The sequence below is a fragment of the Scophthalmus maximus genome, chromosome 20, assembly GCF_022379125.1.
Source record: "Scophthalmus maximus strain ysfricsl-2021 chromosome 20, ASM2237912v1, whole genome shotgun sequence".
NCBI lineage: Eukaryota > Metazoa > Chordata > Actinopteri > Pleuronectiformes > Scophthalmidae > Scophthalmus > Scophthalmus maximus.
The window spans coordinates 7,021,202-7,048,064 of NC_061534.1; the positions used below are offsets into that span (position 1 = coordinate 7,021,202).

A 26,863-nucleotide genomic window follows, 5' to 3' on the forward strand; every position below is an offset into this window, starting at 1 on the left:
TACAACAATAAACAGTGGTTTATTTTAATAACAATTGGTTATCAATAGCAATTATTTTATCAAATAACATAAATATAAACTGGTAATCAATGTCGTACAGTACAGGCTCACAGGTTAACTTAATTCATTGTAGTAAATTATTCGAGGCCAGACGAGGGCACGAGTGGTTGTTTTTCCATCTGGGTCATTTAAGGCTGTGTTACATTAACGTCATGGCACAGTTCCACACATTACATAAGCATTTGATCCATTACCACATCCCGTTTAATTAAGTCATGAAACTTAATCCCGCCAGACAACGTAAATTCATTGTGCTCGGTTTTTTTCTGGAACCACCCAAAACTACAAAAAAAATAACTCTCACACACACACACACACACCTCATGGTAAACAGGAAAACATTCTTCTATCTGCACTTTGTCTCACATTCTGTGTCCAGACTCTGTTGAGCCAAAAGCATATGGACACCCCTCAGTGTTTATCACAGGTTCTCTCTCACCGTCTACACATCGCACCCGCATTTACAAAGATCGCAGCTTCATAGTGTGAGCGATGCTCGCAGGTTGCTCTATCAAATGGGAAAAGAATCATTTAAAAGTTGCATTGATAAACTAATAACTGGAACCACTGCACGTTTTGCTCAGTCTGCAAGTTTTGTTATCAGACCTTTCAACTCAGCGGATGTGTTTAGTGGTATCAACGTCAAAAATCCAGTATTGGTCAGGGAATGGTAATACGTGCAGCCCCTTAAAAAAAATTAAAAAAACACCTTACTCAAGGTGGGAGTTTTACACCTTTATTTCCACCTCACCGTTTAGTATAAAAGGTCAAAACTTTTACACTAAAACAGGTGTGAGGTGGGAAAGTTGTTCTGCCTTTGTGCCGGCAGCAGAGGTAGTCACAGAGCAGTATCCATGTTGGTGGGACAGACGCCGGCTGTCTCACGCCGGGGGCGTCAATATGCCGGCTCTTTTTTTTGGTTCAGTATAAACAAGCAATGGCGGCACGACATGGTGGTGAGGTTTTCTGAACGGTAATATTGAAGGATCGCTTTTTTTTTTTTAAATGGACCCGCGATTAACGCTGTCAAACAGAAAAACATATCAAACAAAGTAAAAGTAAAAAAGAAATTAAGGACCTCAAGTTCAATTTCAACTTATTTTTGTCATTTTTTAGACTAAAAGATTAATTTGTTAATTGAAACATGAATTACCATTACAATGATCACCATTAGTTATAAAACGGTGTCGTTTAACACAGAGTTAATGTTAATCAAGACGATAGAACAGTCTGTGAGTTGAACTGTGCATTGCATTTGCATTTCAGGAACGATTGTCCAACTGTGGTGACTTGTGCATAAATTATGTACGGCTTAGGTTGTTGTGTACATTCTTGGTTTGAATATAAATCATACGTAATTATTCACTACATTCACTGTAAAATATTTATGGAACAACATGTTTTGTTTGTAGTTTGACAAACTAAAGAACGGCCGGGCTGCTGTGCATAAACGGAGATGGGCAATAGCTTCAATACACGGCCTGAATTTAGATCAAATTCCTCATATCTGTCTCCCAAACGAAATCAAGAAAGATTCCCAGTTTTTTAACGTGATAAATATTTCATGGGTTAATCATCTATATTATCACTGCTCCAATCTTCTTGTCATCTTCCTCCACTGTGTGATGCATGTGAAGCTCCAACAACTGATCTAGACCATCTCAATATGAGAAATAATGAGGCCTGCAGCTGCTTGTATCGACGAAGACTCGCAGCTGAGTGAATGTTAGACTTGACGCCTGTATTGGTTTATTTTTTTGTTTTTTTAAAGGAGTGTCCATTTGTTATGTGAGACAGACACTAACGATGCCAGGGTGCAGAGGTCAGAATGGTAATCAGTGTCGCTCTGATGGTCTCAGGGGAGGATGGAGCAGGTTTTGAGTGACGTGGGACAAACCGGGGGATGATATGTGGCGAAGAGAGGCGGGTTAAATCGTGATGACGTCTTCCGGCAGAGTTCATGAGACCGGTCTTCACTTGATGGAGTGTTTGGAAAGGACTTCCTGGTTTTAACGGCACGTCCGGTGGAGTGTCAGGGACACTTACTTCGTTTCGCCGACGGCTAGTTTGGCAACGCGGCGTCGGCGACTCAATTCCAGATCTTCATCCTGGGAAATCAGAAGCAAGTTAGGAGACAATGAGTTAAAAAGTGACATTTCATCACAATAATATTCTACACATTTGAAATGTAACGGTTCCAATCTGGTTTAATCCAAATTACCAAATGCTGAATATTGGACTTGAAACATTCAAACACTTTATCCTACAGCTTCTTACTCATCCCTGTGTTCTGATTGTAGAAGCCATTATGACCATTCCTCCTTTCATCGTCTTAATTAAAATCAGATCATTGGCCACAGACTCCAGTAAATACTGTCCATAAAAAAAAGTATTATTTCTCCTGACGCGTCTTTAAAGGACTTGGCGCCTCCAATCTATTCTCACTAATTATCTCTTTACTCCAGTTTGTGTCTAGAGTACTAGAGGCAGATAATCAGTGGATCGATTAGGTGGAAAAACTTAAAACAAAAAACGTTAAAACTTGTACTAATAGTTTTATTTCCAGTCAGGCGGATCACATTATCTGATTTTATAGTCGTTGACACAAATCAAATGAGGAAAAAAAAATTAAGGTCCCTGTAAACTTTACAGATTCTATCCACTTTCATATCAAACATAACACGACGTCTTTGTTCCACAGGCAATGCAAACCCGTCTCTCTGCACTAGAACCAACGTTTTTAGTTGAATTACGTGGCTGTGCAGTGTCCTCCAATTAATTTTGGGATATGTTTTATAGTACTATTGATCACTGTCAAAACAGCAGATGGCCAGGCTCCAGGAGGAACTTCTGCCGAGAAACACCTAACGTATCATGCGGACTAAAAAATGAAGTGTAAAATTCGTCCTGTAATGGAAGTACACTACAGAGGTTACAGTTTAGCCTGAGATGCTTGTGTAGACAAGACTTTGCAACGGCAATGCAAGCGCTGTACTTTCATTAGATTTGTTTGTCAGATATTAGATTCAACAGTGTTCACGTGTATGAGTCGAGGTCCGCACCGTGTCAGCGGTCTCCTCCCCTTCAGTGTGCTCTCCGTATCTATTGTAGAGCTCCATGTCAGACAGGGCGCTCTCCACGGCCTCCTCGTCATAGTCGGTGTGGCAGTCTGACTCCTCTGACGGAGTGGACAACAGGTAGCAAAAACAGAACATTGTCGGTGAATATATACAGAGAAGACGTGATGAGAAAAAAGACAAAAGATATCTGAGAAAATTGCAATTGTTGGTCTTAATAAGCTGCCCTTCGACGCGTCTTCTAAATCTAATTTATGACTGTATGTAAACAGTTTCTATCTGATTCCAAAGGCTTGATTTGAAATGTTACATTTGCACAGGTCCTACTTTGCATCAGCATGTTACAGCCTGCGTGTGTGTACAGTGGACACACATAATTGATATTCTAATTTTTTTTTCCCTCTGCAGTGGGGCTGCAGCAATCCATTTCTTCTTCCTGGTGACACGGATTCATTTTCTTATGGAGGGTGGCAGGGAAACAAAAATGAAAAGCGAATAGGAGCAAGCACTGGGAGGATAAACGTGGAGGAGAACTGGTAATTTGGTTTTGCTTTCTTCCACACACTGTGTGTACATGCATGATATCTGTGGGTGCGGTTGACAGAAAAAGTGCTGGAGTGCGTGTCGGTCAGTTTACCATTCACCACAGCAGGTTTGACGGGCTCGATGCGAGAAACAATTTCTGCCAGGTCAGTGAAGGAAGCGTTGGGACAAGTCACTACCTGAAAGTCACACACACGAAAAATATATACACATCAGAGAAATGCTGAAAATGGAGCCAACATCAGTACAGTGGAAGAGACTCCAATGTCATCCAAATTTATTGGTATGAGCTAATGAACCAGTTGTGTTGTGGTCTGACTGCGCCAGCTGTCGACACGTCATCTGTTAAAAAACATTACACTGAAGCGTATATGATGAAACATCAATAGCAGCTTCACTGAGAAGGAGGGAAGGGAGCTGATTTGGATGAAATCCTTTTGTCTCGGCGAGATTGTGCAGATGCAGCACACATTTAATTTGAGGGATAAAAAACAGTATCCCCACATTTCTGTCCACACCACAACACAACGCTGAGCCTCGTCTAACGAACGTAAAACCCCATTATACCAATCGTTATAGGAAACAACAGAAAATAAACCAGGCAAAGACATTTTCCATTTTCACTTTTCTTCCTGTCCAGCACATCTGATGTGAACCGGATTGGTTTAACTACTCTTTACTACCTTTTGAGGACATTACAAGTGTAAGTTTTGTTTTGTGATATTTGAATTATGTGATAGTGTAATTCATGTTTTGTCATTAACTTTTAAGCTGCTGATGGTGGGTTATTTTGAACCTACTGTCTTTTCCTTGACTCCTCAAGTGTACATGCACCACAAACTCGACCCTTTTTGTTTAAAAGTCTCTGACACAAGATTTTGTTTTCGCTTTTTGCAACACTACTGAACATATGGTGCTCTGAAACATCCATCATGCGAAGGGAAGATGCATTATTTCCCTTGAGAGTTGCACCCTGCAGTCGGTGGCGTCTGGAAATAGAGACGCACTCATTAACTGCCTATGTTGGATGTCTATTGTTTTAAAGAGTGAGGGTTGGCTTCATTTATAGAATAGTCTCTAGCATTAATGTTTCAAATCCACAACCTTGTAGCTCAATCCGTCTCCATAACGTTGTTGAGATGCATTTGTTTCTTGCTTTTGTCATGACAGAGGTTTCATCATTACTTCATGGTTCTGCCTTTTCTCACGTTTAGTTAGGTCCCGGTGCCTTTCTTGGACTTTGCTGGGGGACAAATCTGGTCTACAGTAAATCTCAAATCGCTCTGTACTTTAAGAGCAGATTTATTCATAGTTTTATTGTTATTACTTTTAGCAGTAGTGTAGAAAACAACACCTAAAATATGTCTGTGTGAACAACGATCTTGCGGCAGGCAATGAGGATATATTGTGGAGACAATAACACTGGAGATGAAACGTTACCAGTGTAGCGTAACCATTTGGTCCATTACACATGAGAAGACGGATCATGGGGAAACACGAGGATGTGAAAATTTGTCTGGCAGATTGTGGGGTGTTTATTGCAAACTTTCAGACATTTCATATTCCTAATCTCATGAATTCTCATGTTACATTAAGCCTGTTAAAAATAAGATACTTTTCTATGACTTCCTTCATCACTATAGTGTTGGTCACGTGTACGGTTTCTTCAAAATGGCTGCAATAATGTAAGCAGGGGTTGTTGATGTGAGGCTACTTATTAATATTGTATTGCTACTAGTCCTGCAGAATAATTAAGAATTTTTAAAGTGATGATATAACATTTGTTGCATAGATATATTAGTATCTAATTGAATATTAACAGTGTTTATTATCATTATCATGCTGTTTGGCACAAGTGGCACTACTGAGAGTGATTACTGAATTAATTTTCAGTCTTCTGTGCTTATGCAACCAGGCAAAACAAATTTTACAAAGTTAGCTCTGACTGAAAATCATTGGCAATTTTTTTTGGCCCTGTACTTAGATTCTTTAAATTTAGCTTTTAATAAACTTTCGTTTGGTTTGTTTGAGGCATTCAAGTAGGAAAAATAAAAAAAATTATGTGATAAACAAAGTTTTGATCAGAATCAAGAGTCAAAATTGTACAATGAGGCCAAGACTGTTGTTGCTTTGCATTGAACCATCCTTAATGACTTTCTTATCACATATTCTACCACGTTTCTTTTCGTCCTTACGTTGTTCTTGCTTTGGGTGTTGTGGAAATCCTCCTGGTGTCTGTCTTTCAACATTTTGTCCACCACTCCACTGCGTCTCCATACATCAAACACCGTCTTGCCGTGCTGGTATCCCACCTCCTACAGCACAAACAGTCACATATATCAGTATTGTTTTCTATACACGTGATCAAAAGAGAGACACACAAGAGAATTTAAGACATAAATTAAATCAGAATACTTTGTGGGGGGGAATTTTTTTTTTACAGTAACTCCAGGTAACAGTTAGGAAACAGAAGAGCCTACATCTGAGGAGAAGACAAACTCAAACTTACAGCGATCTCATCAAACTTGCCAAACTCCAGTGTACGATATCTGTCAATTGGAGGTCTAATGTACTCGCAGTAGTCGCTGTTCTTCACAGACTCCAACTGCCTCACGCAGCACACGTAGGCCAGCCGTGTCTGAATCTCTGCCATGTTCAACACCTGAGACCACAAGTGTAGAAATGAACATATGTATCACTGATTAAACAAAAAGAAGATAAAAAAAAAGAAACACCTCCGCAGATATCCTCATTGTTATTCATAGAACTCATTTATTTTTAAAAACACATCCCTGCACAGCATGTTGTGTCTTAATTTTAATCAATCCATTACCTTTACTTTCTCAGCTAGGGGGTTGAAGCGTTTCCATAGCAGCCACCAGCCTGAGAGTGAGTCGCCATAATTAGTGAGGTTGGTTTCATCCCTGCTGCCCACGTCAATAGCTATCACCACTTTGGCCCCCATGGAGCGCGCCACATCAGCTGTAAGAAGAACAGACAGAGGTTGGGACTGGGAAATAGTTAAGTTTTATTTTCTTTTTTAGAAAGAAATCAAACGACCATGAATGTAAAATAAATATGAGCGAAATTACGGAGGGAAAAGAATGGCAAGCGGGGTATGAAGGACAAGTGAAAAGACAAAGTATGACAAACCAGGCAGGTTGTTTATGTAGCCTCCGTCCATCAGCAAGTGTCCGTCTTTGGGGTCACAGAGAGGAGGCAGATACCCAGAAAGAGACATGCTGGCACGGACGTACCTCCACAGAGAGCCTGAAACAGATGACAGGCAACTCTGAAACTTTTATGCCTACGAAGCACAAGGTACTTAATTGAAAGCAACCAACCCTGAACCAGCAGATAATCAAACACACGAAAGAGACTAGATTAAGGGTCAGTTCATCTGTGAGGACAGTGGTGGAAGATATCTCAAATTAAAACACTACTTAAGGTAAGACATTACTTGCCCCTTAAAGCACACATTTGAAAGTAAAAGCAATGGAAAAGGACAGAACAATGAACCTACCATCAGTGTGTACCCTCATGGCCGAGGCAGTGATGTCAGTTGTGATATTAAAATACGGGATCCAAAGGTCCTGCGCAGACAAAAGGTTACATCGAAACAGATCAACATAACATTTGCTTCTCCTGCATTGTAATCAGCTGAATCTAATTCAGTGTCCTCTCTATGCTCTCTTCTCTAGCCCCATGTGAGTTCTGATTCTGTTGGGTCTTTAGCGCCACCTCACTGACCTCGATCTGTTTGCTCTTGAAGACGTTGCTGATGCCGGAGTTGAAGGCAGCCCCGGAAAACATGGAGACAACTGGGTATGTCAAATCCAGGATCTTCTTAAACACCGACGTCATTTCCTGCGGGGAAAGCCGGACAAAACAGAAAGAGGTCAAATGGTTTCTCTCTTCCACAGGCCTGCAAGATGTACCTTTTCATCATGTACAAGTGCACTTACTCACTCAAAGTCTAAGTTTAATTTGATATAAAAGAAGATTTGATGTATTCTGACTTTGTTTCTTTTGTTCTGTTTTGGTATTATTCTAACCTCCTGCTGTGTACACATGCTTTTTTCTTAGTTTGTTGTTGCTGCTTTCAGCTGCTCCTGTGAGGAGTCGCCACAGTGGATAGTGGTCTGCGTATTTGGTTGTGCGCCCACCTACAGCACATAGGCGGGTGCACAACGTACACACACTCTGCTTGTTGCTCACACAGATGGTCTGCTCGCACCAAATCCACCATTATCATAGCAATCTGCCACGGTGCAAGCACATCTGGCTTTCAAAGGGAATGGGAGATGGAAAATCTGATTGGTTTATTGCATGCCCAAAGCACATCTACAATTAATTAAGATATACTTAGTACAACACTTTGAACATCTACCTTTCTTTTGCCTTTAAACTAGTTCAAATTGGATTTGGACACGCCCTTTAAGCTCTTGCACCATGCGCTTTAGACCATGCCCTTACATCATCAGCCTTTTTTTATTGCAACGGTGGCTCTTCTAATTTGATACTGAGGGAGCAGCAGCCCAGCCAGCTGCTTCTACATGGGAAGGTTCAAAACCAAGGACAGAGCCAGAAGAGGAGGGGCTGGGTACACTGTGGGAGGACAAATCCTACCACCTGCTCTGCCTGCAGACCTGGAGACACAGCAGGTGTCTCAGATTAGCCATCGTGGATGGTCACAGTATTAGAAACATGAGGATGAATTTCATATCACATCTATAAAAAAAAAAAGAGAAAGGTTCTGTTGATGATTTTTTTATGTGAAAATCATCCAGGGCTGCGTGTACAACACAAGCCAATCAAAGCACGGTTAATTACAGAGCAGAATTAAGGTCTACACTGCGTTAGAATTAAATAATTTGCTGTTAGAATAAATTACCTTCACAGAGAAAGACAAAATTGAAACTGTTTGAAAATGTTCCTCTCCAAGAGACACTGGGGCATGTGGAGAAGAGGAGCTGAGTTCAGCAGTTCAGAGAGAATACTGTTACTCCACTTAATGACTGATTTTTTTCACAATTAGTTTGATGGTTTTCAGAGATAATTAGAAAATGCCATTGAAGGAGAACTTAGTAGGTCGTCTGACCAAGCATCACAGACACCTACATGACGTTTTTAACATCCTGGATGTTTGATCAAGGTCAATTATTATCCAAATGTGACCTGAGCCTCCATCTTTCTGCACTACTGACAACTATATTGCACCCTGACTAATACTGAGTTATAAGAGTATGGAAAAGGTATACACTTTGAGAACTGTCATCAGCTCTTATATTTGGCTTTATTACAAGATTGGTGTCATGCTCTTTTTTTTTGCTTTGACTCTCACCATTGCCCATTCTCTGGCCCTCATCCTCATGCGACTGTGGCTGCGGTCTTCAGCGTATAATGCCCCCATCAGGGAACCAATGGAGGTGCCACCAATGAGGTCCACTGGGATGCCAGCCTCGCAGAGAGCTCGCAATACCCCCACCTGGGAGCAACCCCTGGACAGGAGGATGGAGAAACAAAAAATCTTTATGATGATCCTTTCAGACTAAAATCCATTAGGCCCAAAAGAGGAATCATATTCGAAATGTATACATACAATCTTACGTCCTACATCACAGTGTGTTTTAATATCAGTTCAGAAAGAAAGACTGGGATGACAAACAGTGAAATGGATGTTACCTGGCCCCTCCTCCTCCTAGAATAAGAGCAATGGCGTTGCCCGTGAGGACGCGAGCCAGACGAGAGAAGTCCGAGTGGCGGTCTGCTGGCTTCTCAAACACACGCTGATACAGCTCCAACTGAGAAGAAAAAAGAGGGGGAAATTATAGTAAGATGTAAGATAAGATATAGAGGATCACAAAACAGCCAGAAAAATCAACACTCTGGCTGTATTTTGTCATTCCTACCAATTTGGGCAGACTCCTCTTAGAGAAGACCCGTCGGGGACAGGAGAGGTGGAGGTGTCTGGAGATCCAGCTTCGCATGTTCAACCAGTCCACAGTTCCTTTGGGCGGGGGGCCGTCTTCTCTATGCAACAGCACCAGCTGCTTCTGGGCACGGACTGCACTCCCTTCCAACATACGCTCCAGCTACAGGGAAGGCATCGAGCACAGATTTTTAAGAACATTTTATTCTCCACGCTTTTTCTGCAGAGTGGCTCCTGCTTGCACAGATGGAATAATAAGCACTAGCCCAAATACGTAACTACACAGAGTTTAAGTATGTGTTTCATGTTTATGCTTGGTAATAATTTTACGTTTTTTAAATATACCATTGTATCTGAACAGCTTCACTGTAATTACATTTATATGTAAGAGTCTTTGGTAGCAAAATTATCTATTTTTTTTAAGGTGCTATTTCTCAAGTTTATGACAGAAGAAGAAGCTAAAATAGTCTGAGCGTGAGAACACGCCCTCTGACAAAGGTGTAGTGTATGTGCAAAGTGTGAGAGGGTGTGTGTGTGCATGTGTTTGTGTGCCCTGAAAGATAAAAATCAACCCAGAGCAATGACTCATTCTGTGCCTTGCCCTAATATTGATCCATCTTTCAATTTCTCCCACCATCTCCCATTATACAGGCATACATTCCAATTTTTCCACATGAAGGCAATTACCTGTCCTTCCATCAGCTGGACGTGAACTCACTCTCTCCAACCCCGCCACTCCTTCACGACGTCCTTCCAACCCTTTGCTCATTCCACCGATGACCAAAGGTCAATTATGAACCATTAACAGCAAGTGTGATCCTTATGTTGATTAACCTCTGGGTTATTCCTAACTGTTATTCGTGAGGAAAATTACCTTAATATCACAACAGACATTCTCTGCCTGATAATAGACTAGCAGTGTGCCTACTGAACGAGATTGCAGTTCATAATAATTTGTGGGATAATTTCCAAACAAAGGCTGTACTCTTTTTAAAGGCCCAGTGTGTATTTTCTGGCGGCATCTGGTGGTAAAGTTGCAAACCTCAACCAACTGAGGTCCCGAAAAGTGGACACTTTATGGTGGCAAACCGCTAATTCCATTTCTGGTTTCCGGTGGGGCTGAAAATTCAATGCGAATGCGACGTATTCTGGACCATTTTGTGCAACAACCGTTTTTCAACACGACGTAGCAAACATGGCTACTCAGATGGAGGTGAGAATAAGTTCTTCTAAACATTACACACTGTAGCTTTAAGTATTATTAAATGGTAAGTCTAGTGATATTCATATTTATCTAACTGAGAAAAGAAAAAGAAAATAATAAAGATTATTTGATGTTGAAAATTATTAGTTCTATCTCTAAACCAATCAAACTAATTCTGGACTTAAACGCTAATTACAAATGGCTCATTTTCCCACCAACTCAACTCTCATTTCTCCTCTCATCTGCCCTAAACACCTCACCTCCCCGACAGCAGGGTCCTGCTCTCCTGTTCCCACGATGATGATGCAGTCGGCCTGCCGGATGCACCGCTGTGTCCATGGGGTCAGTGTGTAGTCGGTCTGGTAGAGAACTATACGATGGATGTCCTCCTGTTGGCCCAGCCAGCTAGACAGACGGTACTCATGGACACTGAAGGGGAAAGGGAGTCTATTAATGAGAGGCGGCATTGCCTGGCTGGCAGCAAGTAGGTGATCTATTTTCCTGTTGTTAAAAGCATACTTACAGTCAATTTAATCAATGAGTCAGAAAGAGAGAAAAAATATTCAAAACAGCAGCAGGAAAGAGAAGAAGATATTAGATGCTGAAATGTTTGTTTGAGGCGATCACTTGGTGGGTGCTGGAGAAAAGATACCTGTCTAGTGCTGCGGCTCCCAGTCGCTGTTTGATAATGTCACTGGTCAGCAGAAGAGTGGGGCCTGAATGTAAAAGATCACAACAGCATTTACAGTAAAGCACCTGACAAAATCCATTTGACTTAAAAACAGGTGACATCTTAAGGCGCTGCGACTTATTCTTGAAAAAAAGAGATTCTTTAAAAATACATACAAAGCAAGCAAGTATTCTCAACATAGCTTCCTTAATTGTGCAGGGACCACCTTGTTCAGAATTGGTGTTGTTTATCAAAATATTAACAAGGGGGCTGCACTGAGATGACAAGTAACATACTTAACCCTTTCTGCTGTTGAGCTAGGACACACACACACACATACACATTCACACACTTTTGTCTTACTAGACCCAGAGCACACACAGCTTTGTAGTCAGTGGAAATGAACTGAGGTCTCAGTCCCAGTTCATATTAAGGACTGAAGCATACAGGATATCTAACATTCTTGGGTTAGAGTTAGAGCAGTTAGCCAGAGCATGAAATCCCAATAATACAAGATGACCTGACAAATCTGTATTTTTTTTTTTTAATACCTATTGCGATAAGTGCATGCTGCAGCTCCAGGGTGAAGGCAGTGAGAGGTACCTCCTCCGACACAGGCAGGACTGTCACAGTTGAGAGGTTGGATGCCGGGTTCCCTGCATCCCATTTACTGCCTGGAGTGTGGAGGGCCAAACTGCGACCTTGAGGCATAAGTACAACTTGGTAAACCTCTCCTTCAAAAAAATAAGCTGCGTCAGGGTTGGCGAGACACAACGTGTACACAGATGTGTTGATATAACACACAACATTGCACAAGGAGAGGCACACACACACCCGTCAGAGGACCGTTGACCTGCTGGAGGATCTTCTGGCCAAGTATGTGGATCAACCTGGTGACAACCTGAGATGCATGAACATTTTAGAAGCAGCTCTGTATTATTTATCAAGCATACAGTAATACTTCCTTTAGAATGTCATTCATGTGCAATAAAATAATCATGAAGAAAGTAAAAAGGAAAGAATTTTGTGAACCGTTAACCCTCATCATTGTCCAGCTGAAGATGAATTATTCAAACTACTAATTGTTCGGGGCAAGGTTCAATCCACTCCATTTTTAAGTTTTTGAAAAGCACTACACATCCTTGATGTTGTCTAAAAAAATAAACTGTGTTTTCACAGCCAAATTAGCCAATTTTAATTAAAACACTTGAGGTTCGCCCTGCCTGTGGAAACTTCCTCTTGATGGAGCTGAGCGCGCCCTCTGGTAGCTTGGCCAGCTCAGAGTCTCGTACAGCATGCACCGTGGTGGCTCTGTTCTGGTGGGTCAGCGCCTCCACCTGCACAAAAACACATGACACATCACTTTGTTTACTCGGTCGGCAAAACAAAAAGGTCGATCCTAGGTAGAAGGAAATCACGGGCATTCTTTAACATTGCAACACATAACATGATTACCAAATAAATATTAATATAAAAAGATGCAAATACTGTGTGTTATGTGTGTAATTTAAGATTTTAGTCCGTTTTGAGTCCATGACTTCTGAGCAGTTTACTTTCACGTGCAATAAAAAAAAATATTAAGAAGCTATAAATAATTTCTCTCCATCTAATCATTCACACTTGAGATCAACACAGAAGCACTAAATATATGTCTCTGCATGTCAGCCGTCTTTCTATCAAGCGTCTTCCCACAGAAGTAGCGACAACTGGTTCTGTGGTACCAGGTAACAGTAACCATAGCATCCACCATCCCAGTTTTTATTAGATGCATCATGGCAGAAGTGAGCCGCACCAGCCACTAGGAAAGTGGAGTTGCGTAGTTGATCAAAAACTAAATATCTAAATATTAGCATCTATTTGAGATATTGACCAGACATGGGAAGTTAAAATGTTTAATAGGCCTGGTAAACATATTGATATGCTGGATAGTTTTAACAGGTAGTGGCAGCTGATTTTTTTTTCCGGAAGATTTAATCATAATAAACCAGATGAGAAATTACCTCACCACTGCTAATTTGCACACCCACACTCCCTCTGGCAGACTGGCCAGTGCTGTTGGTGCAAACTCCTGTCTAAATGTTTGGACTTGCCCCAAAATGAGTCTGAGGCTAAAGTGTTTCTTTAGATTGTGTTCTGAATAAATGAATAGAGGTGTGTGTGTGTAATCTGTAATGTTCAAATGAATGGGTTTAATTTTCTGAGTGCAGGATGCTGTTCACTGTTTTGCCTCCATTTGTATGCAAGTACAGAAGGTAAGGATATTATAGATCAAGAGATTGATTATTAGGTTAATGTAATTTCAGTAAGCTTGCAGCTAGTGGTCGGATAGATATTTTATAAGATGCATTTGTGGTCATGCTTCTGAAGAACATGATGGCAGCTTCCGTTTGCGAATATGCTTTGAATGTGATGACTAACTACTGTTACCTAAATAACCTTCCAGTATCCCATCTCTTATCTACACCGCGTAAAAATAAAACAACATAGTCCAGACACGGTAGGTGTTCCTAGTTTTTCCACTCAATATCTACCATCCGTCTTCCCTGTTGCCATTGCGGTCCTTACCACTCCTATCAGGTCACCACGTCCATACTCTCCTATCAGCTCCTTCTTGCCATCCTCCTTCATGATGACAGAGCGAAGTCGACCACTCAGTACTATGAAAGTACTGTCTGATTTCTCTCCCTGCCTGAAAAATATGCATAACTTATAAATTCACTTCACATCTGTAAACAAGCATGCGACCAGAAACCAAATTTTAGATTTCAGTTGCCTCCACTGACGACTCATTTGGAATGGATATAAAAATTCCTTCATGAATGAAGTTGTGTTTTTAAAGGTTCAAAATACCTGTAGACGGCCCGGCCAGCTTCCACGGCCATCCAGTCAAGAGCAAAGTCTATTTGTCTGACAAAAGACGACATCCTCCTCACCACTGTGTGAGCAACATTCAGCACTACGTTGGGCTCCACACGCATTATCCTGAGGAAGGGACAGAAAAGGATGTAAAAGAAAAACTAGCGGTCCATTCTCATTGCACTTTTTATAGATTATTTGTGCTTACTCATAGAAGTGGGTTTTGGAAATTGAGAGGAAGCTGCAGTCTCGCTGAGCTCGCATAGTGAATATGAGGGGCTCTCCGGTCAAGACAGCGAGTTGACCGACGAGCTCTCCGGGGTGCGTCACAAACAGACGGGTCTCTTCTTCGCGGTCGATCATCCGTTGGTAAACGTGGAGTAGGCCAGAAATCACAAACTGTATGCTCACCTCCTAAAGCATGGAGCAAGCAGGAGAGAGGAGAAGCGACATTTATTTCACAATAATTATCTTATAAGACTTCCGTGACATAAAAAAAGTAATCAGAAAATGTTTGCAGCTTTTGCGCTTTTGTTCAGCATGAGTGGCCGAGGGTCACGGAGTTCAAATCATGCTTTACGACACAGTTGTGGAAAATGTAAAATTAAGCGTAAATAGGCATAATAGAAAAGGTGAAGGACAGAAGCTGCACTATCTTTAACCTGTATTTTTAGATACTGTGCAATTTAAGTTTTTTTGTTGATAGGAGTCACCACAGACACATGACCCCATCAGTAAACTAAGTCAGGCACGGCTGCACCTGCAATCCCTCTTCTCCAGGGGGAGACAACCCACCGTTTGAAGGACCTCAGTGCTAAAGCATGGGAATAACTAAAACCAAAAAAATAACTAAAAAGTGAAAATGTAAAACCTTCACATTAAATCTTTATTGTCATGAAACAAGCAAAGGTTTAACAGTTTTTCAGGTTGCGGTTCTAACCTGGTCTCCCTGACGTGCCACCACAGAACCAGCTTTGACATGATGGAGTGTCAATCTGCCCTCTAGCAGCGTCGGATCCTGCAAAAGAAAAAATAGAAATATATTCAGAATGGGCTTATTATAACATTTTAAAAAAGTTTGATTAATGCAGACCTGCCACCTGAATGTGTCACACTGCACAACAAAATGTACTGGCAAAATGAATATGACTTTATTTTTCTATTGATGTAATTCCTGACATATTTATACCAGTTGATATAAATTTTCTGTTATCAACCTCCCACCTGCAGCTGCATGATTCGCAGCAGGTCCTTCTTAGCAGCCTGGAAGATTGTGCTACTCTTGCTGAGGTGGATGGCGTCAGACTGCCCCCCGCTGTCTGTGTAGTGAAACACTTCAGAGGGCGTGTGATGCATTGTCACACTCTTCTTCAGACTGGACTGGAAACACAGACACAAGAGAGTGACTAATAAAGACGAATGAAATGCGCAAGCAGCGTAAGATGCAGTAGCAGCTGGGAGATGGTGTTCCATCTACACCAGGGGTGTCAAACTCTGGCCCGCGGGCCAAATCTGGCCCGTAGTGTAATTATATTTGGCCCGCGAGATAATATCAAATTTCTATTTGAGCTGGCCCGCCGGTAAAGCAGGCACCACTAATACTACAATTCCCAGAATGCTCTACTAGTGCCTTTGCACGTCAAGACCCGCAAGCATCCCCTCCTCTGTTTTCATTCATTCGCAACCTCATGCTACCAGTCACCCCGGGCAGATGTCAGACACCCTGCAAGGAAACCTGGGCCATTTTGCGTAGTGCCAAACCATAAAAACGCAGAGTTCTAACACGTGTTCCCAAGTGCACAGTTTGCTGAAAAACTCAGCATACTCAGAGCCGAGTTTACCCGGCGATTTGCCGATTTGCAGAAATGTAGATTTGAACTGCTCAGTAATCCGTTTGCAGTTGACGTAGAAAACTCACCAACTTTGCTACTCCAGGGCATGGACTTGAATGGTTGGATTTTCATTGAAGGAATTTATCATCATTGTTACTATTATTTTTGTTGCTGTTGGCCTGTGAAAAAATGATTCCATTGAAAATTAACCAAAAAGGCTAAAGATGGAGAAAGAGGCAAAATATTATTTTTGTTTAAGAAATGAATGCCACTTGTGTCCTTTATTTGAAATTGATTTCTCAGGTGTTTATGTTTATGTTTATTTGTTCCAGATTCAGTGTTCAAGTAAAACTTAAGTTTGTTCCCATATGAAAAGGTGCATTATTATATCTAGAAAGAAGGGAAAACATGCTTTTTTTAAATTAATATGAAATCTGGCCTGCGACTTTGTCCCAGTTTTTAATTTTGGCCCACTGTGTATCTGAGTTTGACACTGCTGATCTACACTCTCAGTCCCTGATTGGATGTGTCACATCAGGGGAGTCTTACCTTTTGAGTGACAGGACTGGATGGGGCTTCATCTATAGTTACTCGAGCTCGTTCACAAGCCATGTTCAGGTCAATACCTGTAAAGGAGGAGGTTTATATTATATATTGATAAGTATGTGCAGGAAATTAATACAGTCCTATGACATTTCGCGATTGCTTCGGGTCCAAGACAGTAACTCACCTGAGCAGTCGGTGGGCATGGAGATGGAACGCTGCTTCCTGTGGCTGTTTGAAGGGCTATCTTTCACACCATCTGTTTAACGTTAAGTACAAGAACTAGATTAGTTTCAGCACAACACAAAGCAAGTGACTGTACAGCAGATGTTTGAAATATGTGCGATTATGGGACCTGTCTCTGCAGGGCCCTCAGTGGTCCCGGCAGGTAACTCGTCCTGAAGGTGAAGACGACGAGTTGTCTTCCCAGAGTTTGCCTCCCCAATAAAACTGTGTATGTTGGATAAGGGCACAGCCTGGCTGTCCTGTCATTGAGGCAACAAAATAAAACAGTTTACAGTCCACATATAAGCTAGTCAGTGTTGATGAATTTCTCTCCTCTCCTGAGAACGGCACTGTGCGAGGTCATCTTATCTGTGTCAGGCAAGGACAGTCAGTGAGCAGCTGAAGGCTGACTTGGAGTTTCATGGTCGCGGAATTTGTGCGAGACACAGTGGTAAATACAGTGTTAGTATTGAGATGGCTATTCTGTTTTTGAGACGACGAGGACCTTACTCTGACAGCTAAATACACCTACAGAGACCGGTGATAGGCAGATTATCTTGGGTGCAATACACTGAACCAACCCGTTGATCTGAGTAATGAACCAGAAAACTGCTTGATATATATTGAGCTGCCTTCCACGGTCTCCGTCTTCCTAAATCAGCATCAACTCAATCAACTGGTCATCACTGGAACAGGATTCCAACACAACGAGACGGGTAAGTGCAAATTTAAATTTTTTATTCTTTGATTGCGTTGCCTAATCTGTGTTTGACTGAATCATAAATTACCTTTGAAAAAAATGTATCAGTTTGAATTTACCTGTGACACTTGTTCTAAGATGTGTGAACTACATCAGTTAAGGTTTGGAAATAAATAATGAGTTTGAGCTGAAGTATGACATATTGGTCGTCGTTTAACCGCACTGGTTTGAACGTGTTTTTTTTTGTTAAATTGTGATGGTGGCGGACACGGGTTGTGTGTGTTGAGGATGCTGATATTGTTGAGTCCTCTCTGTGAGAGATGATTGCTTCCGGATGAGCCTAAACTGAGTCCAGCGCAGGTAGATACCCGACCCAGTGGATTAGGGTTATAATCCACTGATGTCTTAAATGCATGCGTGAGACTGAGAAAGGTGAGATTGCAGTTTCAAATTAGATGTAAAAGACACTGATAAAATGTCTGTGCTTAAGTGCTTAAGTATTAATGTTAAAAGGCTTCAAATCAGAAATAATGGTCTGTACAAATGGAATAAATAGACAAATAAAGCAGAGAAGTATGTATGAGTGTGAGCTCCTGAAGAATGTAAACAGCTGATTGACAAAGCCATAACATGCTCTCTGAGACAGAACTCAGGTTTTTTTAACCCAGTAAAGTAGTCAGGACTTCATTTAAAATTTGGAGTCACCCTGGGAAAGGTCTATTCAAAATAGAACTGAAGCACAAGGAAACTGCGACATTAAGATGATTGCTGGGATATAAGCAAATTACATGCAATCAAATTCATGCACTTTTCTAGGTAGTAGTTTGAAAAAATGTTTTCCCATTGTATGCCAGTTGTGCTCATAATAACAAATCTGAAATACCCTGATCAGGATATCACTTTCATATAAACATTTAATGGTATTTATTACTTATTTGAGGATTGTAATAACTACTACAAAACAACAAGTCAACACTAACATTCTTCAGCCTTCAAAAATGACGAAGTAAATGCTCTTTAACACATTTACACATTTACTCCCAAAAAAGGGACAACATTTTCTGCGGAGGGGTCGTAATGACTTTTAATCATTTTCACAGAGCCTTTAGGAAGGACTGAGTTATGATTCTGTGCTTAATGTTGTGTGAAATTAGATTGCATGTGTGCGGCCGAGTGCGTGTGTGTGTGTGTGTGTGTGTGTCGTTCTGTGCTTGTTTATGTACATATTCATAACCACCGGTGCTCAGGTATTCAACATGAGCCTCTCTGTGTGCCAGTGTGTGCATTCAAACAAATAAGTGAGTACCAATTAATTTCCCTCCTACCGGATTGAAGAGCTCAGTTGTTAGGCCCAGATAGTTATGCAATGCCAAGAAGGTGACTCTTTGGAGGCGCACCATGATTATCTGCAACACACACACCAAGTCAAACACTGAGGTAAACAGAGCAGGACAAACATGTCAAACTGTGGTTACATCCAAATTAGATCCAAATGAGGGGAATTTTATTCAGTCAAGTGTTTCGGAGGGAGAGGGTTTGTCACAATGAAAAAAGGACAATGCTTCATTAAAAATACTGGTCATTATTTGCAGTAAGACAATCTTTTACCTGAATGACGCGCACGAGCGTCTCTGGGTATTTCTTGAAAACTGTCTCAAAGGCTGATGCAGGTAAACGTAATATGGTGGAGCGTATTGCAGCTCGTGCAGACACAGTCTTGTATGGAGCTGGATAACCCTGGACAAGGCAAGAAAAAAATGTTACAAAATAAGCGAAGACAGAGAGCACAGTGTCAACCTTATCTTCATCTTTGAGCTCACTGTTGATGACCAGCTCACAGGAGATGCCTGGATTTAGGCATTTTACTGCTCAGTTTAAATCCTGTATTTGAACTTGTACTTTGTGTTTCCAGCATTTTAAACCCGTAACATTAATTGTACACATAATTTCAAAAGTAAGTATGCTACTATCTTAAAATGCAGGCAAAAGTCAAAAGACATCATGGAACAGTTTTCTATTTCCAACAAGTTTCTCTAAACTTTGATATTTACACGTTTCTAAATTTTCAATGTTTGAATTATTGGGTTAAAATTAAGTAGATATGTTCTGAGCAACATCAATTTGAGTGTCTGAAAAAGATGGGACAGGAAATGGAAACAAAATGGAGCATGCCCTGAGCAAAATGGGAACATCAGATTAGCAAGAGAATTGCCTTTCAATGAGATGCATGGAGATATGAACAGTGGAGAATAGACAGAGTGGAAATGCAGATAGAGAGGAAGGCAAAAGAGGACAAAACGTAGATGACGTTATCCAGATGTGAAGATTGAGGAGATATAAGGAGCTCACAGTGATGATGTCAAGAATACTGAGCAGGCTGTGGACACTGTCTCCTGGGTGCACATCCTTCACAACTCGTTCTGTACCATCCTAAACAAAAAAAACAGGGAAAACACATTCAATCAATGGATCTTTTGCTGGCTTAGCTATGAAGCTTGATTTAATTCGTTGGGCCTTGGAGGAGGTATGTGCTCTCCTGAGTGCCATTCTAGTTCAACAAGAGTCTCGTAGGTAAATCATGGAGCCAACTTCATCCATTCCCATTATACAACTTCCTTGATTCAGAGTTGGTATGTATGGTGCGAAGAAGGTGCACATTCCTCTCACTAATCTGATCAATATTTATAAGGAGGCATGAACTTGGTGTGAGAGAAACACTTGTTCAACGGTCTCTCGTCTAGTTTCTGCCATACAGGTTTTTCTATAGGGGAATTCCCTGACCCTCTAAGACGGATAATGTTTTCCGCTGTAACGTAGTCAGTTCCAAAGAGGGGAGTGTAACCTTTTTTTCAACTTCACTAACAATCTGTATGTTTTGATTATGCCTTTTGAGAGGGTAACATTTAATTAATATTTTTGTCACAGTACAATTGACAGCTATCGAGGCTCCAGATGAGGTGAGACTGATGCCACGTGTCACTAATGCCAGAGATCCTCCTTGGTTGCAGGTGACAGGCTACAAAATGTTTTGGATGACAGCCAACCAGGTCTAATTTTAATTCAACAGGAAAATTGTACTGTGTAGGTTTTCTCCACCAATTGTGTGCAGTGGATGCCAAGTGATGAACTAGAACATCCTTCCAACTCACACTATGAAGAACTCATGTAAGGTGAAAGCGCACAAAACTGACCATATGAAGAAAAAAAAATTAATTCAGTTTGAAAAGGTGAAAAATCTGAATGTTATTCACATACGTTCTCCTGGATACAGAGCTTGAGTCGTCCATCCTGGACCACGTAGATGCTATCGTCCTCGTCTCCCGGCCTAAACAGACCTTCGCCTTCCTGGAGCTCAATGAACACCATGTGGCGACACAGCTCCAGGAACAGGGGCTTCTCAAAATGACCCAGGACCCTACAGCAAGTTGCGAAAGAAAGAGATAATGAAAAACACAGCCAAGTGCCAAATGTGATTGTGAAGGAGAGTAAATTATTCGTCTACCTGACATTCTTCAGCATGTAGAGGACTTCAGAGGGCAGGTTTGAGCTCTGCACATCAAACTCTGTGAGGTCAGCCTCCAGCAGTGAGGGAGGGGGTTCCTTGGGCTGCAGGGTGGGAGGGTCTTTACGGATCCTAAGGATTCTATTGAAAGGTTAAAAAAATGTATTAAATACATTTTAATAATCAATATGCTCAAATTGCACATGTGGAATTCAAAACCTAGGATCACTGGTGCATACTTGCGAGCTATGCTCAAAACTTTGGTTCTTTTGCGAATGCGCTGCGGCTGCTTTGACACTGAGGTGGAGGGAGGAATCAAGGATAGCGTCTTGACCTTACAAACAAAAACCACAAACAAGATTGTCATGAGACATTTTGTGTATTTATTCTGAACATCTGTACTCCCAAGTATGGAGCAAGCGGTGCAGAAAAACAATATAGGGGGGTAATATTTGATACAACATGTCTGTTCCATACCAAGCTAAATGCATAACAATGATAATATTGGGGTGGAAAAGATTACATTTAGTTTCATGCAGAGAAAATGTACAAATCTTATATAGCACAGCTAATGACAATACACATGATGGTATACTACTGTATTTGTCTAAATTGTGGTTAAAGATGAATCTGAAGGCTTGCACATGTTTATGTGTGTGAGACAGAAATGGGAAAAAAAGAGAGAAAACCTTTCGCATTATCTTCCTTCCATAGAAGAGCACTTTATCCCTTTTTCTGAAGCGATACTGGGGTACACCAGCCTGTTGTTTACCTTGTAGCACAAGCCAAAAACAAAATGTAAATAGTTGTGTTAAGACCACGTGCTGAAGAAAACTGATATATATATATATATATATATATATATACATATATATAAGATATATAAACACACATTTCCCTGAAAAGTATTGTCATTTGTAGTACACAAGAAACAAATTAAATAAGTATTATAGCTAAGGTTGGGCAATGTCCAAAGTTCCGACACTAATAATCATTTACAAAAATCATTAGCATTAGCAAAGGCATTTAAAAAAAAAACTACTGCATATCTTCTCGTATTTGATTAGTATTAGTGTGTGTGTGTGTGTGTGTGTGTGTGTTGACAGTCTCGATGGCAATGTCCATTAGCCCAACCCAAACTATAACCTTACAATAAATGTGAGGTTTGAAAGACTCACGAGCAAGCTTGTATCTCCTGTAAAGGAAGAGCACCACGATGCCGATCAGTGAGACAGCGACTGCAGCTCCGATCAGTACACCTGTGAGCTGGAAGACAGACAAGGACAAGGCATTGCAACAACCGTACGGTCACAGGAGAAAGCAATGCAGTGCAGTGCAGTTGCACATAGAGCAGCTGGTTTATTAACATTGTCCTACAACATCCAAATCTGTGTCTCCCATTAAATACTGTATACTGATTCTATGCAGGCTGTGTGTGTGTGTTCACCCCTGACCATAAGGCAATAGGTTCCATGACATGAAAAGTCAACCAAAAAATGGAACTGAACCTAATTGTTAAGCAGTTTCATGTGGAACTAGCTGAATTGCCCGCCAGCCTACAGTGACAACACAATATCATTGACCTCCAGAGCAACAACAAGCTCGAAACTAAGTGCAAAAACAACACCAACAACCTTAATGCCTCTGCAAAAGAGAAGCAGTTCCAGTGATCACATTATAGAGGTTAGTGTGATATATAAGATAAGATAAGATATACCTTTATTTGTCCCACAATGGGGAAAATTGGGCTTTACAGCGGCAAAGTGGACAGAAGAATATAGGAAGAAATAGGTATGTACAAAATATAACAGAAAATATAAAAAACATAGAAATACTATATACGGAGCAGTAGCAATAGTTACACATGGAGAATAAATATAAATACTGCACAGTTGGTTATTGCATATTATATGAGTTCAGTACTGTAATTAAGAGTGCCCCCTTGAAGGACATTACAACAACGGACTCTTGACAGGAAAAAGCTTCGGACAAATGTAAACATCTTTACGCAGGCTGCATTGCCAGAGTCGACTACAGCTCACAACCGCAGTTACAATAATGAAACATATTTCCATGAAGTCCTCACCTCATGAACAGATCTATATTTATCTCCGAGTTGTGACAAAGACACGTTTGAATAGGAAGAATGTTTTTGCACTAACCTACACTGAAACTTGGTCTTAGGAGTCATTATACATGTTGAGCCGAGCTTACTTAACTCATACTTTTTAGAGGAGTGGAGGGGGCCAATGTGTTGCACTAAAGTCTAACTGGCTTCTAAGCGAACCCTGTCAATGATGTGTTATGGTTTTTACCATGGTGGTCTGCATCCTCTCCTCCACGAACTGTTGCACTCGTGCCCCGATCTCATGTTTGCTGTTCAGCAGCACCTGGAAGCGCAAACTTTAGGTTAGCACAGTTGATTTTACACAACGGATAAGAAGAACGAGTCACGCTGACTCGACCATCCACGGGTCCCACAGATGTGGCTCTTACCGAAGTGGCCATGCTGCACAGGTCTCCGTCGTCCCCGCCGTTGCACTGCATCCTGTAAGACAGTAATGCTGGTCAACACTACGCCTGCGACGACATTTGGGTAGGAAGGGCTCGTAGGTTGTTTGGGGGGGGGGGGGGTGAAAACAAGAACAGCCACCCTCAGACTCTGGCTCCTGTCTCTGTTCCCATTAAAACAACGTCACGACAAGTCAAGGACAAGCTCAATCAGTTTCTGGCGGACGATCACTTTTTGGCACCGCACCGGCGTTGACTCCTAATGGATATTAAAAAAAAATACTCTCAACGTTAGCTGCATGTTGACGTTAGCTAAATTAGCAAACAGCTGACTGGCTGCGGTTAGCCGCCGTCTTACCAGTTGTTGTCATAAACAACCAAAGTCAACGTCGAATAAAAGCATTAGAACCGTCTCGCTGTCTGCAGAACAGAACACCGAGCTTACTTTTCGGGAATTGCCGTCGCGCTGCGTCACGACCGTGACATTTTTCCACGTAGCCACAGGAACGACGTTAGCAAGCAGCTAACAAAGTTTCCACTATGCAGTCACTCGCTTTAGTCCCGCCCACGAGTCCACGTCCGCCAATGGCGTTGTTGATTTCCGCTGTTGCCCTGGTACCGCTCAAGGCATTCGTCCAATCAGCGGCATTCTAGTCTTCCTGTTTACACTAACATTAAAATGTGGGGATCTCCTTAAAAATATGTTATACACCATGACGGAACGTTAAGTTTTAATAAAAAGTAATTTGGCTTTCAGTCAGTTTCATAACAGCACAACATCCTGTACTGTAAACGGTGTTATAATAGATTTTTACATCTTGTATGAAAGCTGTTTACTACTTTGCTACTTTAGTAGTATCATAATTAACTACAATGCTGAGATGTTTGTACCTTACTTGTTTCCATTTTTGTCCATTTTATACTTCTACTCTGCACATTGCACCTTCATGTCACCATGTTCTTTTATCTATCCATCTGTCTATCTATATTTCTATTTACCATGTCAGAGGTGAATGTTATACTTTCACACTTTAAGATTTAAGAAAAAAATTTACGAGCATATAAAAATAGATTACATTACTATACTTCCTTCACCACAGGAAAGCTGTCAGAATAGTTTAAAAGAAATTATGCAAAACCCAAGCCTCTACCTAAGCCAAATGTTTTGTTAAACCACATGAAAATACATTCTTTCTTGATGCCTTTATTACATTTTCTTTGTATTATTTCTGTTTTTGGGGACAGACATTGAACACATTTAATCTCACACATTTCTACAAGATCACAAAAAGATGGTAAAAAGACAGACATATACATACAGGTGTAGACATACAGTATATACACGTTTCCCCTTTCCTGCATCAAATTACATATCATATAAACAAAAATAAGATCTCTGTTCGTCTTTTTTTTTTAATTCTGCCAGGCAAAATTAGACTAAGTTGATATTTTGTTTAACCTTATTATTTGATCATAACTCACATCACTATTTTCAAGTATATTTTCATTCTATTCTCAAGCAAAAGGTCTGTAGCTGTCTTATTCATAGCCATTTGTTTTGAACATTCAGAATTTGTAAAAAATAACATACATACATTGAAGGTTCAGTTTTATCTGATTAACATAAAATGCAATTAATTATCTGCAATCAACATTGAATTAATGCTTAGACACACTTAATGTATGTACAATAAGGCATAGTAAATAAACTGTGGGATTTACAGTGCTTTCTCACTCTAACAGGGGCTTAATTAGAAATCCACATCATACAAATTTATGAAACTTTGCAGTAACAACTGTATTATTTTAAAGAAAACCAAATATTATCTCTGACAACAATTCTTAATTTCTAGACTCTGTTATTATATTTATTAATTTGACGCAAAACATGATCCATTTACAGTTATGTGGCATTTTGTCAACTTTTCAACTTCATTCGTTTTCATTTGTTCTCACTTGCGCTGCTTCATCTCTCCCCCTCGATCTATAGTTTCAGGTACTTGGCTACGGACTGGTAGGCAAAGAGGATCTCTGAGTCATTTGGGCAGGTGTAGCGAAACTCATCTTGTTTGTAGGCTTTGTCCAGGTAACGTGACAGACCTTTCAACTCTTTGGGGATGTCAAAGTTACGGTACTTCTTACACACCACCTGCGGCAAGAGAGATTAAGATTAAGAAACATTAAATCCAGGAATGGCTCATTTCCTCTTTTTAACACCTATTTACCATTGAGGTGATGATGGAGATTTCTTCTTTTTTTTTTACACACGTAGAGTGCTGTTGAATTTACCTTGACAATGTTGAGTTTGGGAAGCAGGTTACAGTCGGCCAAGGTGAGGGTGTCACCATCCAGGTAGAGGCGAGAGGACTCACTGGCATTTGGGTTCTGGTCCAGCTCATGAGGCAGTGGCGTCTCAAGGTACATGCTCAGCTTTATCAGAGTCTGCAGAAATTTCTTCTCCAGCACTGAAAGACAGTCAGGTGTTGGTTATGGTCTTCCCCATTTGGTCACATATGAAACATAAAATACCGTAATTTCATTTTTTAACTAATCTCCTCACTGTCATTTAGTCCGGGATTGGGATTTTTTATATATCCTGAGAACTTTCGGAAGATGTCTTCTCCGGCACCGTTGGACTCCTTGTAACGACAGCACAATTTTGGATACCTGCCATTTATAGGACATAAATGTTTGCGTGTCAGTAAAACACTAAATGAGACATTCAATGTGTTTCAAGAACTGAAAAAATACCAGATAGAAAAATGTTTTAAGCAATCAGTTTGTCTCGTTAAATGTCTGCGTCCATTTGTGTGTTTGAATGAAAATAGGATGCGGCCCACTTACTGTGGTGGCGCTAAGGTCTCCTCCAGGAACTCCTCAATCTTGTTTGTGTCCGTTTTGACCTCATCATTGTACATGAGGAAGGGAGGCTGAGAGCCTGGAGCCAAAGCCTTCAGCGCTTCAGGGGTCCTGCAACAGAGGAGCAGAAAGTCAGCATTACCAGCATTGGTCAGATAGTAGAAGTGACAAAAGCCGAGCACGACAACATAACTTTGGCATAATAACTGCCATTACAGGTTCCTCTCATTTACTTTAGCTGTAAAGTATTCCCAAGTTTAGTGTAACACAATCCCTTTGCATTCAAAACTTCAGTTTCCCACAAACTGATGGTCATGACTCACCAACAAATCCAGGTCGACATGAACCA

The 26,863-nt window shown here is 40.9% G+C and overlaps 3 protein-coding genes across 6 annotated transcripts in view; 1 reads left to right on the forward strand and 2 right to left on the reverse strand.

Moving 5' to 3' along the window:
• pnpla7a (patatin-like phospholipase domain containing 7a) lies at positions 1 to 24,224 on the reverse strand. The gene is made up of 36 exons (XM_035607226.2): positions 24,101 to 24,224; positions 23,641 to 23,692; positions 23,460 to 23,534; positions 22,323 to 22,410; positions 21,834 to 21,916; positions 21,384 to 21,478; positions 21,145 to 21,285; positions 20,898 to 21,057; positions 19,992 to 20,072; positions 19,251 to 19,379; positions 18,968 to 19,048; positions 17,073 to 17,202; positions 16,905 to 16,976; positions 16,724 to 16,800; positions 15,567 to 15,722; positions 15,283 to 15,360; positions 14,551 to 14,756; positions 14,337 to 14,468; positions 14,052 to 14,175; positions 12,710 to 12,823; positions 12,321 to 12,387; positions 12,038 to 12,187; positions 11,469 to 11,532; positions 11,077 to 11,245; positions 9,593 to 9,775; positions 9,366 to 9,484; positions 9,025 to 9,181; positions 7,431 to 7,547; positions 7,204 to 7,273; positions 6,834 to 6,950; positions 6,514 to 6,662; positions 6,190 to 6,342; positions 5,876 to 5,995; positions 3,775 to 3,859; positions 3,123 to 3,238; positions 1 to 2,168 (listed from the first exon to the last, which is right to left on the reverse strand). Exons 2-36 carry the CDS (start codon positions 23,689 to 23,691, stop codon positions 2,103 to 2,105), a joined length of 3,975 nt encoding a protein of 1,324 aa, XP_035463119.2. The 5' UTR covers position 23,692; positions 24,101 to 24,224; the 3' UTR covers positions 1 to 2,102.
• fut7 (fucosyltransferase 7 (alpha (1,3) fucosyltransferase)) overlaps positions 17,454 to 26,863 on the forward strand; it is a 19,298-nt gene continuing 9,888 nt past the window's right edge. For 2 of the 3 annotated variants that reach the window (XM_035607238.2, XM_047329668.1), the window contains exon 1: positions 17,454 to 17,658. The gene's annotated coding sequence lies outside the window, so the exon portion shown is untranslated. The remainder of the gene's footprint in view (positions 17,659 to 26,863) is intronic. The other variant, XM_047329669.1, reaches the window with a different exon arrangement.
• clic3 (chloride intracellular channel 3) overlaps positions 24,844 to 26,863 on the reverse strand; it is a 3,372-nt gene continuing 1,352 nt past the window's right edge. For both annotated transcript variants that reach the window (XM_035607244.2, XM_035607245.2), the window contains exons 4-7: positions 26,500 to 26,625; positions 26,216 to 26,322; positions 25,945 to 26,120; positions 24,844 to 25,804 (exon numbers count right to left, since the gene is read on the reverse strand). In XM_035607244.2, the coding sequence (XP_035463137.1) occupies positions 25,640 to 25,804; positions 25,945 to 26,120; positions 26,216 to 26,322; positions 26,500 to 26,625 (574 nt within the window). In that variant the 3' untranslated portion in view covers positions 24,844 to 25,639. The remainder of the gene's footprint in view (positions 25,805 to 25,944; positions 26,121 to 26,215; positions 26,323 to 26,499; positions 26,626 to 26,863) is intronic.

What these genes read in the sequence shown, in the direction of transcription:
- pnpla7a (XM_035607226.2), bottom strand. Translation starts at nt 23,691, where the DNA reads ATGCAGTGCAACGGCGGGGACGACGGAGACCTGTGCAGCATGGCCACT. An exon ending in CTAGGAGGAGGAGGGGCCAG is followed by an intron (nt 9,182 to 9,365) that starts GTAACATCCATT and finishes CCTCCTGTCCAG; the next exon opens with GGGTTGCTCCCAGGTGGGGG. An exon ending in GCAAGTTTGATGAGATCGCT is followed by an intron (nt 5,996 to 6,189) that starts GTAAGTTTGAGT and finishes TTTGTGCTGTAG; the next exon opens with GAGGTGGGATACCAGCACGG.